The sequence below is a fragment of the Brachionichthys hirsutus genome, chromosome 4, assembly GCF_040956055.1.
Source record: "Brachionichthys hirsutus isolate HB-005 chromosome 4, CSIRO-AGI_Bhir_v1, whole genome shotgun sequence".
Lineage (NCBI taxonomy): Eukaryota > Metazoa > Chordata > Actinopteri > Lophiiformes > Brachionichthyidae > Brachionichthys > Brachionichthys hirsutus.
The window spans coordinates 10,683,120-10,698,965 of NC_090900.1; the positions used below are offsets into that span (position 1 = coordinate 10,683,120).

Sequence of the window (15,846 nt, forward strand, 5' to 3'; positions counted from 1 at the left end):
TTTGGCCAGGGGATCTTTCAATGACTGCCAATGAAAACACTTCCCTCTATGACAAGTTATTTTTGATTTTCAACATTTCAACTTGACTAAAGCGCAAGCATATTTTTTTATTTTATTTTTTTTATTTCAAAAAGAACTTCATCAGAACCAGGAAGTGGCCATTAGCAGATGTCTTCCTGTTAGTCCTTTCTCAGTTTAGGCTGTCTCACATTCGCCCACTTGGGGCTATTTATTCCCTCATTGGCTTTTGCATGTGTTCTGCCCAGACCTTTTTAACAGTAGGGCACCTTATAATTATGGACAGGCGTCATGGCAGCTATGAAACACACACCACATATGTGGAACAGATGCTACAGTCTTCCCAATCATCAACCATTAGGAGCCCTGAGCTGATGAGCAAAAAACAAAAATCAATAATCCAAACAAGGGCCATGGTTGGAGATGGTTCAGGCCTCTGTCAAACTCTCTCTCTCTCTCTCTCTCGCACACCCACACCCACACATGCACACAATAATCCAATTTTGGTTTTCTCTTGCTGCTGCCAAAATATTGTTTTTCCATTTTTCCAGGTTTCATTATTCCAGCTTTATCTGGAAAAATAAATTCTGACTGAACTCATTCAACTTAAATTGATTCAATAATCTTATTTAACACTGTTTTGTCTTCTTTCTGTTTCTCACAGATAATAAGCCGAGTGTTGTGCGAAATGATTACTTGCTGTGTCCTGCACCAAAGCTCTATGAAGTCGGACAGTAAGTGGACTGAGGGGTTTCTGTTTATGGGAGTGCTGGCGAGGCCTGTTAGAGCCGCATATGCTGCCGAGTCTGGCTCTATTCTATCTTAATGCACCAGCAGCCAGCAGATGAGTTCAGTTATGGAGTTTACTGTTTAATGTCAGCATGTCTGGCTGTCACCAAATCTCTATTTAAACAGAGCAACCTATTGCAGAATTTTGTTCATACTATATTTACTTGTTTTTGTTACGTTTGGCATGATGTGGAAATAATCGGCAGGTCGAGGCCAAAGTAAAGACGACTTCAACATATTTATACAAAAGTGATCAACTGACGCAATAAAATGCTGAACAAGTAGTGTTTTTAGAATTATAACTCCCACTGTGTGTAGGCCTATTCTTGTCATCTCCATGTTTTCTGCCAAGATACAGCAGTAGTGAAAGTATGGCAGTTTTTTTCTTATCATTTAATCACTCATACAGTAGAAATAAAGTGTCAAGACAAAAAAAGTTCAAGAAAAATAAATCTATATTTCATTTCCCCCCCCCTATTTTACTACACATATATTTTACTGTATAATTAACAATTTATTTTTTAAAGAAAGTTTGACACATTAAAAAAAAGTGCTGTGCTGCAAATAGAAAAAAAAAATCTAAATAAAGCAGTGATCTCAAACTTTTCCAAAAATGACAGATATATATGACAAAAGGTTTGATCTGCATGTGGACGGCAGGACACGTGAAATGTTTTAATAACAGGCCTGTCTCTTTGTGAACTCTCCTATCAGTCTGTTATCTATAAATGGAGCAGCTACATAGAGCAAATATTTTTTCTGGTGAAACCCTTCGTTGCCAAAGTGATGACAAGAAAAGGAGAAATATACTGATTGAGTCATGTCCTGTTTAAGCCAGCACACACACACACACAAACACACCCACCCACACACACACACCCACACCCCCACACACACACACACACAGCTGCTTCCTCCTTATCATAATTTCAACATCAGCAGTCTATTTTCATGCTGCTCTACTTTATGCTGTGTTTTAGAGTTTTGCCTTTCCCAGATCTCTTGTATTCACTGTGATTCAGCCCTCTTAGTACTTCTTGTTCTTACATGCATATTCTTCATGCTTTCCATTCCTGCTTGGATTTTGTGCATATAAACAAATCTTTAAGCTTTAAATCAGCTGTATGTTAAAACAGTCGATGCAGGGATGAAGGCTTGATCGTAGCTTAAAAACGCGGTAAACACTGTAGACGGAATCTGTCAGAAAAAACAGCCCATACATACAACCCAAAGATTTAAGTGAAAACAGTGTAAATATGGATTTATTCCGGGCTGCGTAGCTATTGTTTGATTTTAACGTCATCTCTCGTAATCCCAAACCATAACAGATGATCGCTAAGGCATTCTCGATGCAACAACAGATTTTAATGTCCTCCATGACTGCAATCCAATCAAAAATGTATGATTACGAGTGCCGCTGGCTCCTGAAGGTCTTTTAGCTTTAAAACAGATTATGTATCATAATAATGACGGTGATGCCGTAACTACTCCCAATCAACTTGAAGCTCACCTCAGATAATCCCCTCATGTTAATGCCCATACTGCTCAGGACGCCTTGTTTTTCTGTCAGATGGCAGGGCTGACAAAGGAATGTGAGTTCCAGAGGACATGAAGGTAGACGTGCACTCATGTTCTAAATTCTAGCTTTTAAGGCACAAATTAATGGCTTGGAGAAAGATGTATAGATCCATTTATTTACTACATATTATACACTCTTAAACAAAACAAAAAAAATGCATAGTACATGATATAGACAGCCTGTGATCAATACTGAAATTAGTACATCTTCCAGTTTTTTAATTTTTTTATAATACAAGCGTTCGATAAAGACATTTGATGTATAAATGGGAAACTCGGCCAAAAATAGCAAGGACTTTTATTTTTAGACTCATGTTTTATGAATTTGTCAATACACACTTTATACGGCGTAGAAATGTTCCCGGAGAGAAAAACGTTTTGTGAAAAATAATATTTTTTTGTGTATCATCAGTCTGACAGCAGAAATCACTCTAATGAAGCCAAAAAGCTCAGTGGATCAAATAAATACTCCATCAAGTTAATCCAAATACAACAGATTTTATTCATTCATTTTATATTCACCTCAGGAAAGCTGCAAATCATGATAGATGAAAAAAAAAAGAAAAAACTGATTCCTATAATTTTATTTTAAACAGTTCTTCCTTCTGCCTTTTCATTCCCACTCCTGGTCATATCCTTTTTGCAGTGAACTTTGCGATGGATTTTTGTCTCATCGGTGAGACACAACTCGTCTTCCAGTAGCAGTTGCTATAGAAATTCACCCTTTTCTCCATAATTTGCTTTTAGAATAAAAATCATTCAGGAACCTGATGCCCTTCAACATACTCACCAAGGATGTAATAAAACAATGAACTGAGTGAGTGCATCTGTAAAACACAGACCTACATCTCCTGCTGTGACCTGACAGGTCCGGCGCTGATGCTGATACTGCGCGTTCACCATTTGCAAAAGGGCTGCTTAATTAACTCTTGGCTTCCGATAGTGACCCAATAAGTAGTTAGCTGCTACGGGTGGAGAGTAAACACATCTGCTGGAGGGGCTTTAAAAGGATGTGCGACAGATGCAGCCATTCCCTTTTCCACGCGTTCTATTTAAATAATTCACCATGCACTGACAATCCCGGCACCCAGGACCACCTGCGTGGAACAACGGAGCCCAGAAACTTCCGTCTCTCTCCATCTGTCTACTTCTGCTCCATCACAACTCCCGAAGCACAAGGCGCTCCCTTAACATGACTCTACTGGGCTGGAGAAGACTTTACTTTCCTCCCTGTTTCCCCTTTTTCAACCTTGTTTTGTTACACTTGAGGCCTGCTTCTTGACAAGAGCATCTTTGATTGCCAGGGAACATATTCCAGATCCGGTACTCATCCCAGTTGAGGTGCTCAGCTGCAGCTTCCTGTCCCACCGGGAACTTGGGGCACGCAGCTCTACATCTAGCCTTGATGTACAGGAATCACAGTGTCCTCAGTTGCTCATCAAACTGTGTGGGAGCGCTCACATTGACGGCATCATCTGCGATGACAGCTGCGACATCAGGCTTGAAATGCTGGCATCTGTGAAGCCCCCCCCCCCCTGCTGCTTATCCCCTTTAGGAAACCCAAGACACCCCGCTGGGTCAGCGATCTAGGGTTAAGTGGCTCCATTCTTGACACAGCATGTCCTCACCTGGTGTTTTCACAATAATGATGGATGACAACAATAAGAAAATAACTGAGAGCCGACACCTGCTTTACAAAGCAAGTACAGTAGCTAATGCTAATGATGCTCAATAATTCAAACAGGCCATCCCAGGGCTCCTGCTCCATCTGCTCCATTGGGGGGCATGAATGTGTTTATGATAGACCTGTCCTGCTGTTTGACACGTCTCTGTTCAGACATGTCAGATAATGCTCTTCACTTCCTGTCACATGGTGACGCTGGACTTGGCTGCATGATTGAAGTTGGAGCTGGAACACTTTCTCTCTCCCTTCGGCGCTGGAAACTACGAGCACTGAACGGAAATATAACATTTACAAAACTCTTCTTGTATTTGCTTGATTGTCACAGAAATTCTTTAAATCCAACACGATCAGTATAAAAACTGAAGATAAAATCTGTGGATAAAATACAAAATGTAGTTGGTTTTATAAATATCCTAATACGACATATTGTGAGACATTTATCACACATACAGGCTCCAATCAGAATAGCATTTTCAGCTTGGCCACTTGAAATAAATCCACTCCTACTTGATGCTACAATACGTATTTAATATAAACAGTTTATTCTCACATTTTAATTAGAATATCTATATAATCTGGTAATCTAATACTCAGAATAATTTCACATCTTGTCTATGTCTTTAATGTAATTACTGCCATTACATCATCACATCTTTATTTATCAGACTCAATGCAACTCATCTGGTCCCCAGGCTTCGTGATGTGAAGCTGGGGGGAGGGGGGCGCCATCGTTCCAGTTTCCTGCCCTTCGTCAGAACTCCTGCCACACAAACTCACACAGAGTGATAACTCCACGACGCCAAGTGACAGGCGGCGCATATTTCCTGCTTTTAATTATTCAGCCTCCTCAATTTTCACATGTTTAAGAGAAGTTTGAAAGCCATTAGCGTCACCGTCGTCAGCCACTCCAGCTGTATCACATCAGCAAAGCTTAGCGTCAGGGCAGGATTACTTTAGGACAGATTACAGCGAGCCAGGGGACAAAGTTTTTACGTGGTGGGGCCTGAGATCTGCATCACGAAGAAGCCTTCTGTCCGTGTCATTCCTCGGCCTCATGGCAAGCATCCCTCTCATCATCTATTCAATCAAACATAAGCATTGGCCCACCGAGCAGCTGTGCTTCTCTCCTTAGTGTCACTCCTTGGCTTTCACCATGGAAAAGTTAAACGATGGCGTCGTCAACTTGACTCTTTCCTCTTGTTTTCTTTCCGTTTTGCTTCTGGGTTTCTGTTCAACACTCAGAGATGACCATGTTAAAGGTAAATTTAACCCATGCCGTCTTTCTTTCGTTAATATTCTTGAACACAAAGGACAAAAATGAGGGCGAGCGCTCTAATGTCCTATGCTTCTGTGTCAGAGCAGAGTCTTCCTCCCCAACATTAACCCATTAAATCAGCATCGGCGTCTCAAGGCCTCACTGACTATGGTTGGGTTGTGGTGCATTAAGGATGTCCAGCGATGTCGGGGGGGGGGGGGGGGGGGTCTTCAGCTAAGCTTTACTTCACAGTAAAAGATTAAATGACAAATATAAAAGCCCACATCTTATATCAAATAAGACAAGATAGAATAGAAAAAACACATCAAATGATGAGTGGAGGACTTATTGAGTTGAGTGTCAAAGTGCTTCTGGTTCTAAAGTTCCATGAGTTGGTTTGTTATATTTAGCATCGGTAAATTAGGGAAGGTACAAAGGAGTCAGTTTAGAATATTTAGAATACACCGCATAGTAATGGACACATGGTCCGGTTGCTCATCTGTTCTGAACCACAGGAGAATTGGCGGCCCGGGGCTCTGCCTCAGGCGGGATCCAAAGCAAAGCAAAGAGCGCTCTTGTTATTATTCTGCAGCCCCAGTTTCCATGCAGGCCTCCCCTCGATGCTGCCACACACTCACAGCTGGCCCTCTTCTTTCTCTCGCTCGCCGCTTTTTTTTTGTTTTGGACAGAGGATTTCAAGCGTTTCGCTTGTTCCATATTCTCATTAAAAATGTGGTAATTGGATTGGGCGTATTAGACATATGGAAATTGCAGTGCCGTTCATCATTATGGCTTTAATTGTGTCCACTTTGGCTTTGCATTTTTCTTCTTTTCTTCTAAATAACTCGTAGCAGATCACAAGTCTAGCTTAATGCAGACCAGAATCAGAATCAGAAGGTGTTTATTGCCATTGTCAATGAGGGTTTACAGACTAGGAATTTTTCTCTGTGTAGTCGTGCTACATGTGGACTCCTTTTTATCAGGATCTATGTGAAAAATATTAAACAGTAATACAGTATACTCTATTCTGTTACTGGAACTCATGATACATGTTTTGTCTAAATAATATTTTTTAATGTATAATTACTTTGATGAAAACACTGATATTGATATGTAAAGAGGTAAATCACATGCCATTCTTACTTCAACATTCACATTTCACTTTTTTTTGGCCATAATTAATTTATTTCTCATCATATTTAATCACTTAAAAATGTGGCCACGATGCACAATGTAAATAATACATAAAATCAAAAATACATGAAAATAAAGCGTAACCCAAACACTTCACGCTTCGGAGCAGACCTGTCAACATAATCATTACCAATAATAGGAGAACGCTAAATCATTTCAGAATAATAGTCTGGATTAACACAGAGTGAATCTCGGTGTCCAGGTTGTTCAGTTTGGATACCCCATACTGTTACCGTACTGGACACAGTACTCATTACTGTGACACTTACACAATGTCTTCTTCACAGGACGATGGACGTTCACATCAGCCTAAACAACGGCAAGTCCTTCATCTCCAGCGCCTTCACCGTCACTGCCTCCACATGTGTGAGTGTGAATAACCTTCAAGTTTGAAACTAAACGAAAACATCTGGAATGATGCTCAGATCTGGTCATCCGTTTCAGTAATAATCCTTTTTACATACTTAGATTTATATAATAATAACAGGTGACTTCTTCATTGGCCATTCTTACACCCATAAACTAAAATATATGTTTGCTGTATTTGTATGTTTTTTTCTATTTGTCCACCTGCTTAACACCAGACATCTTCTTTGCTCTCTAGAATCACCAAGCTATGTTTAACTGTTCTCATTATTTTCTCTCTTTATTTATAGTTGTACACGTAAAATGTATTTGAAGATAATACATTGATTAATTGTGATTGCCTTCCGTACAGTCGGATGGTTTGGTGGTGGCCATCGTCTTCCTGGTGCTGCTGGTCCTATTGGCCCTGGCCCTTATGTGGTGGTTCTGGCCCCTCTGCTGCAAAGTGGTGAGTCTTACTGGGCTGCTCATAACCAACATATTTAGCTTTGTGCATCCAGAATGCACTGGTAATTCTTTCATTCTGAATTTGAATGGAAAATTGCAGGAGGGACTGGGGAAAAGTCAAATATTACCAGATATTGGTGACTTACTAAAACGAAACTACAAAATCTAGATCTGGTGACAATAACAAGACTTGAAATGTCAATTAAAAATAATAATCCCATAAAATGCAAAAATCGTCAGTGCGAACAATAAACTTATTTTGACAGCTCAAAATATCCTGTTGTTGCAAATGCAGAAAATCCAATTTAAATTCGGTATGAAGTGTAAAACGTGATATTTAAGCCCGAAGCTGGAGCTGTAAACTAGCATTAACCAGCAGGTTAGTCCCTGTTTTAACTGTGTCCACGTCCATTCAGATACAGCAGAGTTGTTTCCCGGCTGCTTACCAGAGAAGTGGGGTTAAGCATTTGTTCAACCCTGTTACCTCCAGTTTACCTCATTCATGCAGGATGGCCTAGCAGCACAGCAAGAAATGCATCAAAGAGGGAGTGAAGAGCCCACATCCTGTAGATTCTGTATAAGGAGAGGGGATGATGTCACTTCTTCATGTGAAAAAACTACATTAAAAACACAGAAAGAGATTAGCAGGCGAGGAATAGGATTGACAGATTGTGTTAAAGTTAACAAAATCTCTGTCTACTCAGGACTAACATCGGGCTTACCTCCGGAAGACAGTTATTATTAATAATCACAGAGATTCCATTGTTTAATCACAGTTGAATCGGCCCATGCTGTAACATACTTAGATTGTTTTTGTGAACACAATTCTCTGACTAATCCTGTCAGTCGGTGCTTCGTTTCAGCTCCACGTGGGCAGGTTATTGTTATTGCATACACAGATCCAGTTTTACACAGACCTGCTCTTTATTGATCAGAACTTAACAAGGAGCACTTGTTACCACATATTACTGCTCCCATTTGTCAAAATGTAACCTGAGGCTGTTTGATCAATATAATTGAATAACTTAACTGTATTTTAGGGTATTTTTTTCCCCTTTGATCCATTATTTAAACTTTTATTATTCTTTTTTTTTTACCAGGATTTCAGCAAATAAAATATTCTTAAGTCCTCCTGCCATCACCCCCTTTAGAAATATTCTCTCACCCACTAAACCACAAAAACCCACAACAGATTATTGTTCGGGGCTACAGACGGAAAGTCCTGGCCTTTTTCCTCTTCTCTGTTCTTTTCTTCTGATATCTGATAAAGGCAAATGTACCCTCCGCCACTGTCAACCCATTTCCCTGCCACACCTCTGTTCCCTCTCATCCACGCCACCCGTTAAATGATAGACGTCACCTGGCTTTGTGGACCTGGAGGGAGCCCATCCAGGATGAGATGGAAGCATATTTTGGAAAACCAACAAAGGCATTAAAATGTAAACCCCCTGCAGCATGTCTGGCCGTGGACGTGTTTGTCTTGGTGGAGGGAGCTGCTGTTGCCTTCCATCGAGGGACGTGGCAGAAGAGATGGGCCATGTGTGGCTTGTTAATATTTAAACCCCCAGTCTGCCAGGTTTCAGAAATCAGGATGAGGCCACACACACACACACACACACACACACAATCCCTCGCTCTAGCTCTCTCCCACGTGGATTGATGCCAGGAGATAGGTCATACAAGCTGTGGAGTGGTAATTCTTTGTTTATGATTTGTTTGGAAATTCAACTCAGAATGGAATGGTCTTAAGTTCAAATGATTCAGGTTTGAAGATGCAATTTCAAAGTTGTCATTTTCTGGAGTTTACAAATTATTCACTGCCGAGATGCGGTTAATAATAATCTCTGACTATAAAGTTGACTTTGCCGTTGTTGCTCTCCGAGCTTCTTCTTCTCGTTGCTTTTAATTCACCAGCATTTATACATTTCCCAATATGCTGCCTGTCATTGATCCATCAGGATAACCCCCTGAAACAGCTTGACTGTTCAACTGAGGTTGGGAACGGACAGATTAGGACGTCCAGTTGGACAGTCACAGAGACGTGGCCAGATGGGAACGAGGCCCTCAACGCCTCTGATTGGTCCGATATCCCAGCTTAGTATCATGTGGTTTATTTTTTAATTAAATCGCTGATCAGTCTCTTCACATCTGCCCATCAGGTAGCTGGGAAAGGCCAGCAAAGCCCCGTCATTTTTATAACGTTGCATTTATCCCACAATATGTCCAGGAAATCTGATGCATAATTACTTAATAAAAAAGGAGATAATCCTGTAACCGTAAGGTGTGGCTGAAATGAAGTTAATCAGCGTATGGAGAGGCTACCAATGCTGCTTTTCTGGATTTGCCTGCAGCCAGTTGTGTGTCAAAGAGCAATTAATTAACCCTAATTGATTATTTTTCATTATTCTAATGACAACAGTATGCGGAACGTGTGTGTGATGGTATGCCTGCACTTAACAGTGAATAAAACAGCTGTTAGGATCTATGATATGCCATAATTACATTGCTCTTTTTCCCCCTCCAGAACCAATTTAGTAAATGCATGACCAGTGGTGACAGTGAAGTATCTGTCTGTGGTGACTTATGGACAGAGTGTCTGCCTTCCACTTTGCGGCACACCTCAAGCAGAGCTATGTCCTCACTGTAATTATATGTACAGCATTTATAGACCCTGGCTGTAGTGCACGTGTCCTCCACTGTGTAAGAGGTGGACTTCGAAGGGAGCCCTTCACTCACATTTGCACTGGAGACGTATTGAACAGTAACAGCAAACGTCCTCTGCCAGTGAGATGAAAGAGAACTTCGTTATTCTTTTCATCATCATTTAGTCCTGAATAAATGTAGTTGGTAAACACGGCAGCAACCCAAAACCCCAATATCATTTCTAAATTTTCACATGAATTAAGATTTTGTCCATTAATTGTTTGATTTTTTTTTTAAGATTGGGGCACCTATGTAGGATAGGAGTCTCGGCCTGCCTCTGAGGTTACTCGGATCCCAGATCTGTTTTTGAAGCATCCGCCTTCTTCTCTGTAGTCGCTATTTACCAGAAATGTGTCCACTAATCGTAAATCCTGAAAGCACACCAGGCCTGGCACCCGCCCTTCCCGGAGTGATGCCTCTTGCAGACGGAGTGATTGGCAGTGGTGTCTTCAGTAATCCTGCAGTACAAAAGTTGCACGTCAGTTGTGAACTGTGTGACTGACGCCTGACTAACGCCACTGTCAGACTGCTCTTTGCTTTGCAACGTACGTCGTGAAAATCCCGGTAGAGGCATCTTGTCCTTGAGTGGAGTCGCATTGTGGACAACCTGCACCTGAGGTGCCGTGTCATTCGGCGTCGTCATGAACAACGCCACTGCTGTGTGAGAGGCGTGCTGCTGTAACAGGGTTTGCATTTTTTTGTTCTTTGTGTGTGTGTCTAAACCGCCACTCATCTTCCAGGCAGACGGGGCTTGGAGCCGAGCCCGGGCCTCCTCCTCTGTATCTCATTGGAGCTAATTAACTCCTTAGGACTTTATGATTGGGGGGATTGCTTGGGAGCACTGAACCCCATCCAATTAATTAAGCGCTAAATGGGCAGCGGATCTCGCCCCAAAGACTCCCCTGTCAACAAGTTGATTTTCTGCTTTTCTTTATTTTGCTGTCCCCGATGTTGGTTTACAAGCAGAATTCTTGTAATCAGTAGTCAGTGGGGTGATGGCGTGCCAGTTGCAGTCACAAAGCATCCTGGCAGCGGCGGTTGTCTCTGCTGTGTGACGAGCTAAGGGACGTCTCTGTTTGACTCAGTCACCTGTCACGAATCACCCCTGTCAGCCTTGTTTGCACTTGTCTTGACAAGGTTTGGGGGTATGTGTTTGTGTGTGTCGGTATATGTCCCCCGATGGACTTTGTGCTGACGCTCTTTTGCTTCTTCTGTTTATCCAGGTCATCAAAGATCCTCCGCCGCCTCCGCCACCTTCCCGTCCTCCACCGCCTGTGCGTACAACACATCACATTACACAAAATAATGGAAAAAAAACTTGAGAAACAGCTTCTAGACTCGAATATAATGATCAGATTGAGCCTAAAATATAATGTTCATAGCCTAGCTTAGCATAAACACTGTCTTTATTTTCTATTTTTCACATTTAGGGGGGGTGGTTCATTGATATTTTTACTTTAGTTTTTCTCCAAGCTCTCAGTCTAATCTAGGCTGATTACCTAGATTAGAAGGAAGAAGGAAATAAGTGTCTCTTCCTTCCTCCCAGCAAGTCTTTTCCTGTTGACAGGAAATGAAGTCAACATTTGACAAATGAAACTAAGCAATAATAGAACGATCAGGAACACAGTTCTGTGCTACACCTTTTTTTGTCTCTGCACTAGATGTCGGATGCACTTGTTCTTATTGCTGCAAATATAAAGGGACATTTATAATGTAGTTTCACTATCCTAAAATCCTTGTGTCTTTAAGGAACCAGAGACACTGCCCAAGAAGAAATGGCCGACTGTGGACGCCTCCTACTATGGAGGAAGAGGAGCTGGAGGAATCAAGCGCATGGAGGTCAGAGCTGGACTATTATAATAAAACACTCATTACATTCACCCAAGCCATGCCGCCTCTGTTACGTTTGCCACATGGCTCTTCTTGAAGTTGTCTCAGTGAAAAGATTTGAGAAGCACATTTTCAGATTTTAGAACAATCCTTCTAATCCAAGCAGCACAAAAGACACAAAAGAGCTCCAGAGCTATCAAGTCTTAGATGGCAGGAAATGAAGCATTCCTGAATGCTGTTATCCTGAAAACCAGCATCAGGCTGAGAGAAAACTGCTGATGGGAAGTTTATGAAGTTACACAGGCTGCAGGAGGGTGGGATGACTGATTGAATGACTGACTGACTGACTGACTGACTAGTCGGGCTGCTGTCCTCGTCAGTCCACCGATGCCTCCAACATGACAGCTCCTGCCATCTCGTCCTCGGCCATCCAGGCCTGATTGGATCAAGTTGTTGCTCGGATGAAGTGCTTCTGTCAAGTTGACATATCCACCTCACCCCCCACAACCACATCCCAAACCCTTTGTTGTCCACCTCCTCCAAAGGGACTTCAGGTTTAAAGGCAATTTGCCCCTCCTCATTGCTCCTGCTGCTCTGTTGTGCCCCCCTGCTTCTCAGCCATGAGGAAGTTGGTGGCGTTGACGGGGATTTCCTGGTCTCCTCTGGGAGCTCCTCCCTCAGTCGAGGTACTTGTTAAGATCAACATGCGCCCTCCTTTGCATCAACATTTAAGACACCATGCTGAGAAAACCACCTCCACCGCTTTGCCGCTGCCAATATTTCAAACGCATATTGAGCCGGCGGAGGTGAGAATGTATCTTTTATTCATCGCATCCCTCTCTTTTCTTGATGCGAAGGCCAGGGATGCGTCCCAGAGATGATTCTGAAAAGCTGTTCTATATTGTCACGGCTTAACCTACAGCTTGGAAACGGTGTCGCTAATTAATCACCTCTCCCCATCATGTGACGGAGGATTTTTTTTTTTATCTCCTCCTTGCAACAGATGTGATGAATTCAATTAAAAAGCGGGACAGCTTAACTAACACAGGCCTACACACACACACACACACACACAACAACAACACACACACAATACTATGCTCGATGTGTACATGCTTATTGATCAAAGCAGTTTATTTCAAGTTCTTCAGGGGTTTTTGTGATAACACTTTTCCAACTCCTTTCTTACTCCTACCATGTTTTGGTGCTATGGAGGGCATTAAATATTGTCTGAATATTACGAGTATCAACTAAGTGCTGAAATGTATAAAAGACCAAATTCTGATTCTGAGGTTCAAAAATACCCATTGAAGAAGCAACGAGGGTCTAATGCAGGGGTGGGCAAACGTTTTGACTCGCGGGCCACAATAGGTTCTAAAATTTGACAGAGGGGCCGGACCGAGAACAGATGAATGGAGTATTTGTGTGAGCTAATATAAATGACACATGAAAGCTATTGCATTAAAGGATTTGGCCTTTTACAGGTAGCATTACAGAGAAAAGGTCAAATGAATGAGGTTTAATTATAATACAATTTAATTTAATGCTATAATTTGGACAAGTTTGGCGGGCCGGATTAAAAAGACCAACGGGCCGCATATGGCCCCCGGGCCTGGGTTTGCCCATGTCTGGTCTAATGCATACAGTATATGCAATCAAGTTGCATTATGGGAAGTGTCGGGTTGAATGAGCTGTTATTGCCTCTGAAACTTAGTGCTGTGCATTGTTTTATTTGTCCAGGTACGCTGGGGAGATAAGGGCTCAACAGAAGAGGGGGCCAGGCTGGAGAAAGCCAAAAATGCCATCGTAACCATACCAGAGGAGGACCCCGAGGAGCCAATGACCAAACGGCCCAACCCCAAACCTGCCCCCACCCACAGTCAAAACGAGAACAAATGGTACACTCCCATCAAGGTGAGCCCTGCTGTCCGGTACCTGTTACCATCCTAGGCCCTAACTCTGTTTTGAATGCAGCTACAGCTCATCGCAATACAGGCACTATTTTCATCAAGTCAGTAAACGCGTTGCTAACTCAAAACCCGCTGTTCTTTCTCAGGGTCGTCTTGATGCTTTGTGGGCTCTGCTGAGGCGGCAGTACGACAGAGTTTCCCTCATGCGACCAACATCTGAAGACAAGGTAGGTTTGTGGATAGACCCTTATGGTGTCGAGCTGTTTGTTGCCCGCAGATCATTTATTCACCAAAACGCCTAAAAATGGCCGCGATTGATGGTGAATATTTGATCTGCTGGGTGTTTGCAGGATACTTCAACATTTAGTCTTGGCTTGGTCTGTTATGTGCACAGAGACCTACATTTCTCGGTCTCATGACTACAGTTTATTGTATTCAGTGATACAAACAGGGTATTTCTATGGATGCTCCTCTTTATTGACGACGGCTAAAGCCCTAATACCCAGAGAGACTTGTTTGTATCGGTCAGAATTTGTGGACCACCTTTTAGCAGAGGAGGCTTCTGGCCTGACTTCATCGTTGTCTTGTGTTTACCTAACTATGTTGATGTGAGCTGCAGCTGTAATGACCCACTGAAGGGAACATGACAACCACATCCTAATATGGTCACACACACACACACACACGCACACACTTCTCTAAACCTCCCACAGGCGGTCAGGACGGCCTGCTGCACACAAACCAAGTCAGCGTGAACCAGATATTATGATTGTGCCGTCAATCCAGCAAAACATGACTTCTGCTGTTGACACTGAGATATATAATTACCAAATGAATAAAATAGATTACAGTTGTTTCTTATCACTGAAGATGTTCTGATTCTCATCCACTCCACAGACCTCTTGAGAACAGAACCAATATAGTTTTCAAAAGATTGGTCTGACAGGACTTTGGGAAGGTATCCAGTGAATGCACCTTAATCATTTGTTCACGTTGAGGCTGTGTGTAATGACTGGTTGAATAACATTTCACAGCATTTTAACATGTCGTTTTTGAACTGCTGCACATTTAAAGGTTGTAAGTGAAGTTTGATCAACAACATTTCAACAAAAGAGTCGCTTTTCTTCGTTGTTCCTGTGCTGACCCTTCATTCCTGCACGTCCTCTCTAGAATGGTGCATGCTAGGGAACTAATAAACCTTTATTCTAGAAAGTACTCTAAGGTCAGAAATGACTCAAGAACGATGTGTGTTTGGTTTACAAATTAAAATGTTGACAATCTGGTAAATGCCTTGCTGCTTGTGTTACAAATTTTGAGGATGAAGCAAGCGCACATTTTCCTGCATTACGTTTGTTGGAAAGGTTGCTGTTTTCTTGTTGAAAATGACACTCAGATTTCTAGCAGCAATTCCCTGTGCAACTAAAAAAAAAAAGAAAGTTCATTTATTTTTCTCATATGCTCATTTTTGTTGTTCCTTGTCCGCTTGCAGAGCTGATGTTGAGAACATGACTGTGCTCTTCACAGCCTGGCCCTCACATGCGTTTGATATTAAGCTTGCCGATGAACTTGACTTGATCAAAGTGAGAGGAGTGTCAACTGTCTGGTGGGAGGTTAGGTGAATATGGCAGAGTGGGTAACAGTGGCGTGGAGAAGGGAGAGGAGAGGCAACAAGGGAGTGAGGGAGGAGGCAAGGGAGGGCAGCGGTCTTTGATGGTCGACAGGAAACCTCGAGGGTCATGAATTTTTCAGAAGAATGCCTCCGTGGGGTTACAAGGACTCGTACAGGTGTAAGGAAGCAGGTTGTCACCGACATCTGTTCAGTACGGGGACCCTGGTGTCCATGCCGTCCCCCCCCCCCTTCCCTCAGCAGTTGCATTCCTCACCCTCCCTCTCTCCCTCAGCGCTGCCCGGAGCCAGACTGCTGGATTGTCAGCAGATGCAGAAGAGAGACAGAAAATGAGAATGAAACAGGTTTTTTTTTTTTTTTTTTGGTGGTCTCACATTTGGTGCCGGCGGGCCTTCAACACCAAAGGTAGAGTGGGGGTGGACACAGCTGCGGCGCCGAACTTGCC

At 42.5% G+C, this 15,846-nt stretch overlaps 1 protein-coding gene across 1 annotated transcript in view; it reads left to right on the forward strand.

Annotated features, from left to right (window-relative positions):
• antxr2a (ANTXR cell adhesion molecule 2a) overlaps positions 1–15,846 on the forward strand; it is a 54,090-nt gene that overhangs the window by 14,043 nt on the left and 24,201 nt on the right. Inside the window, exons 10-16 of the mRNA XM_068760980.1 lie at positions 683–752; positions 6,806–6,884; positions 7,237–7,332; positions 11,258–11,308; positions 11,784–11,873; positions 13,605–13,778; positions 13,921–14,001. Coding sequence (XP_068617081.1) covers positions 683–752; positions 6,806–6,884; positions 7,237–7,332; positions 11,258–11,308; positions 11,784–11,873; positions 13,605–13,778; positions 13,921–14,001 — 641 coding nt within the window. The remainder of the gene's footprint in view (positions 1–682; positions 753–6,805; positions 6,885–7,236; positions 7,333–11,257; positions 11,309–11,783; positions 11,874–13,604; positions 13,779–13,920; positions 14,002–15,846) is intronic.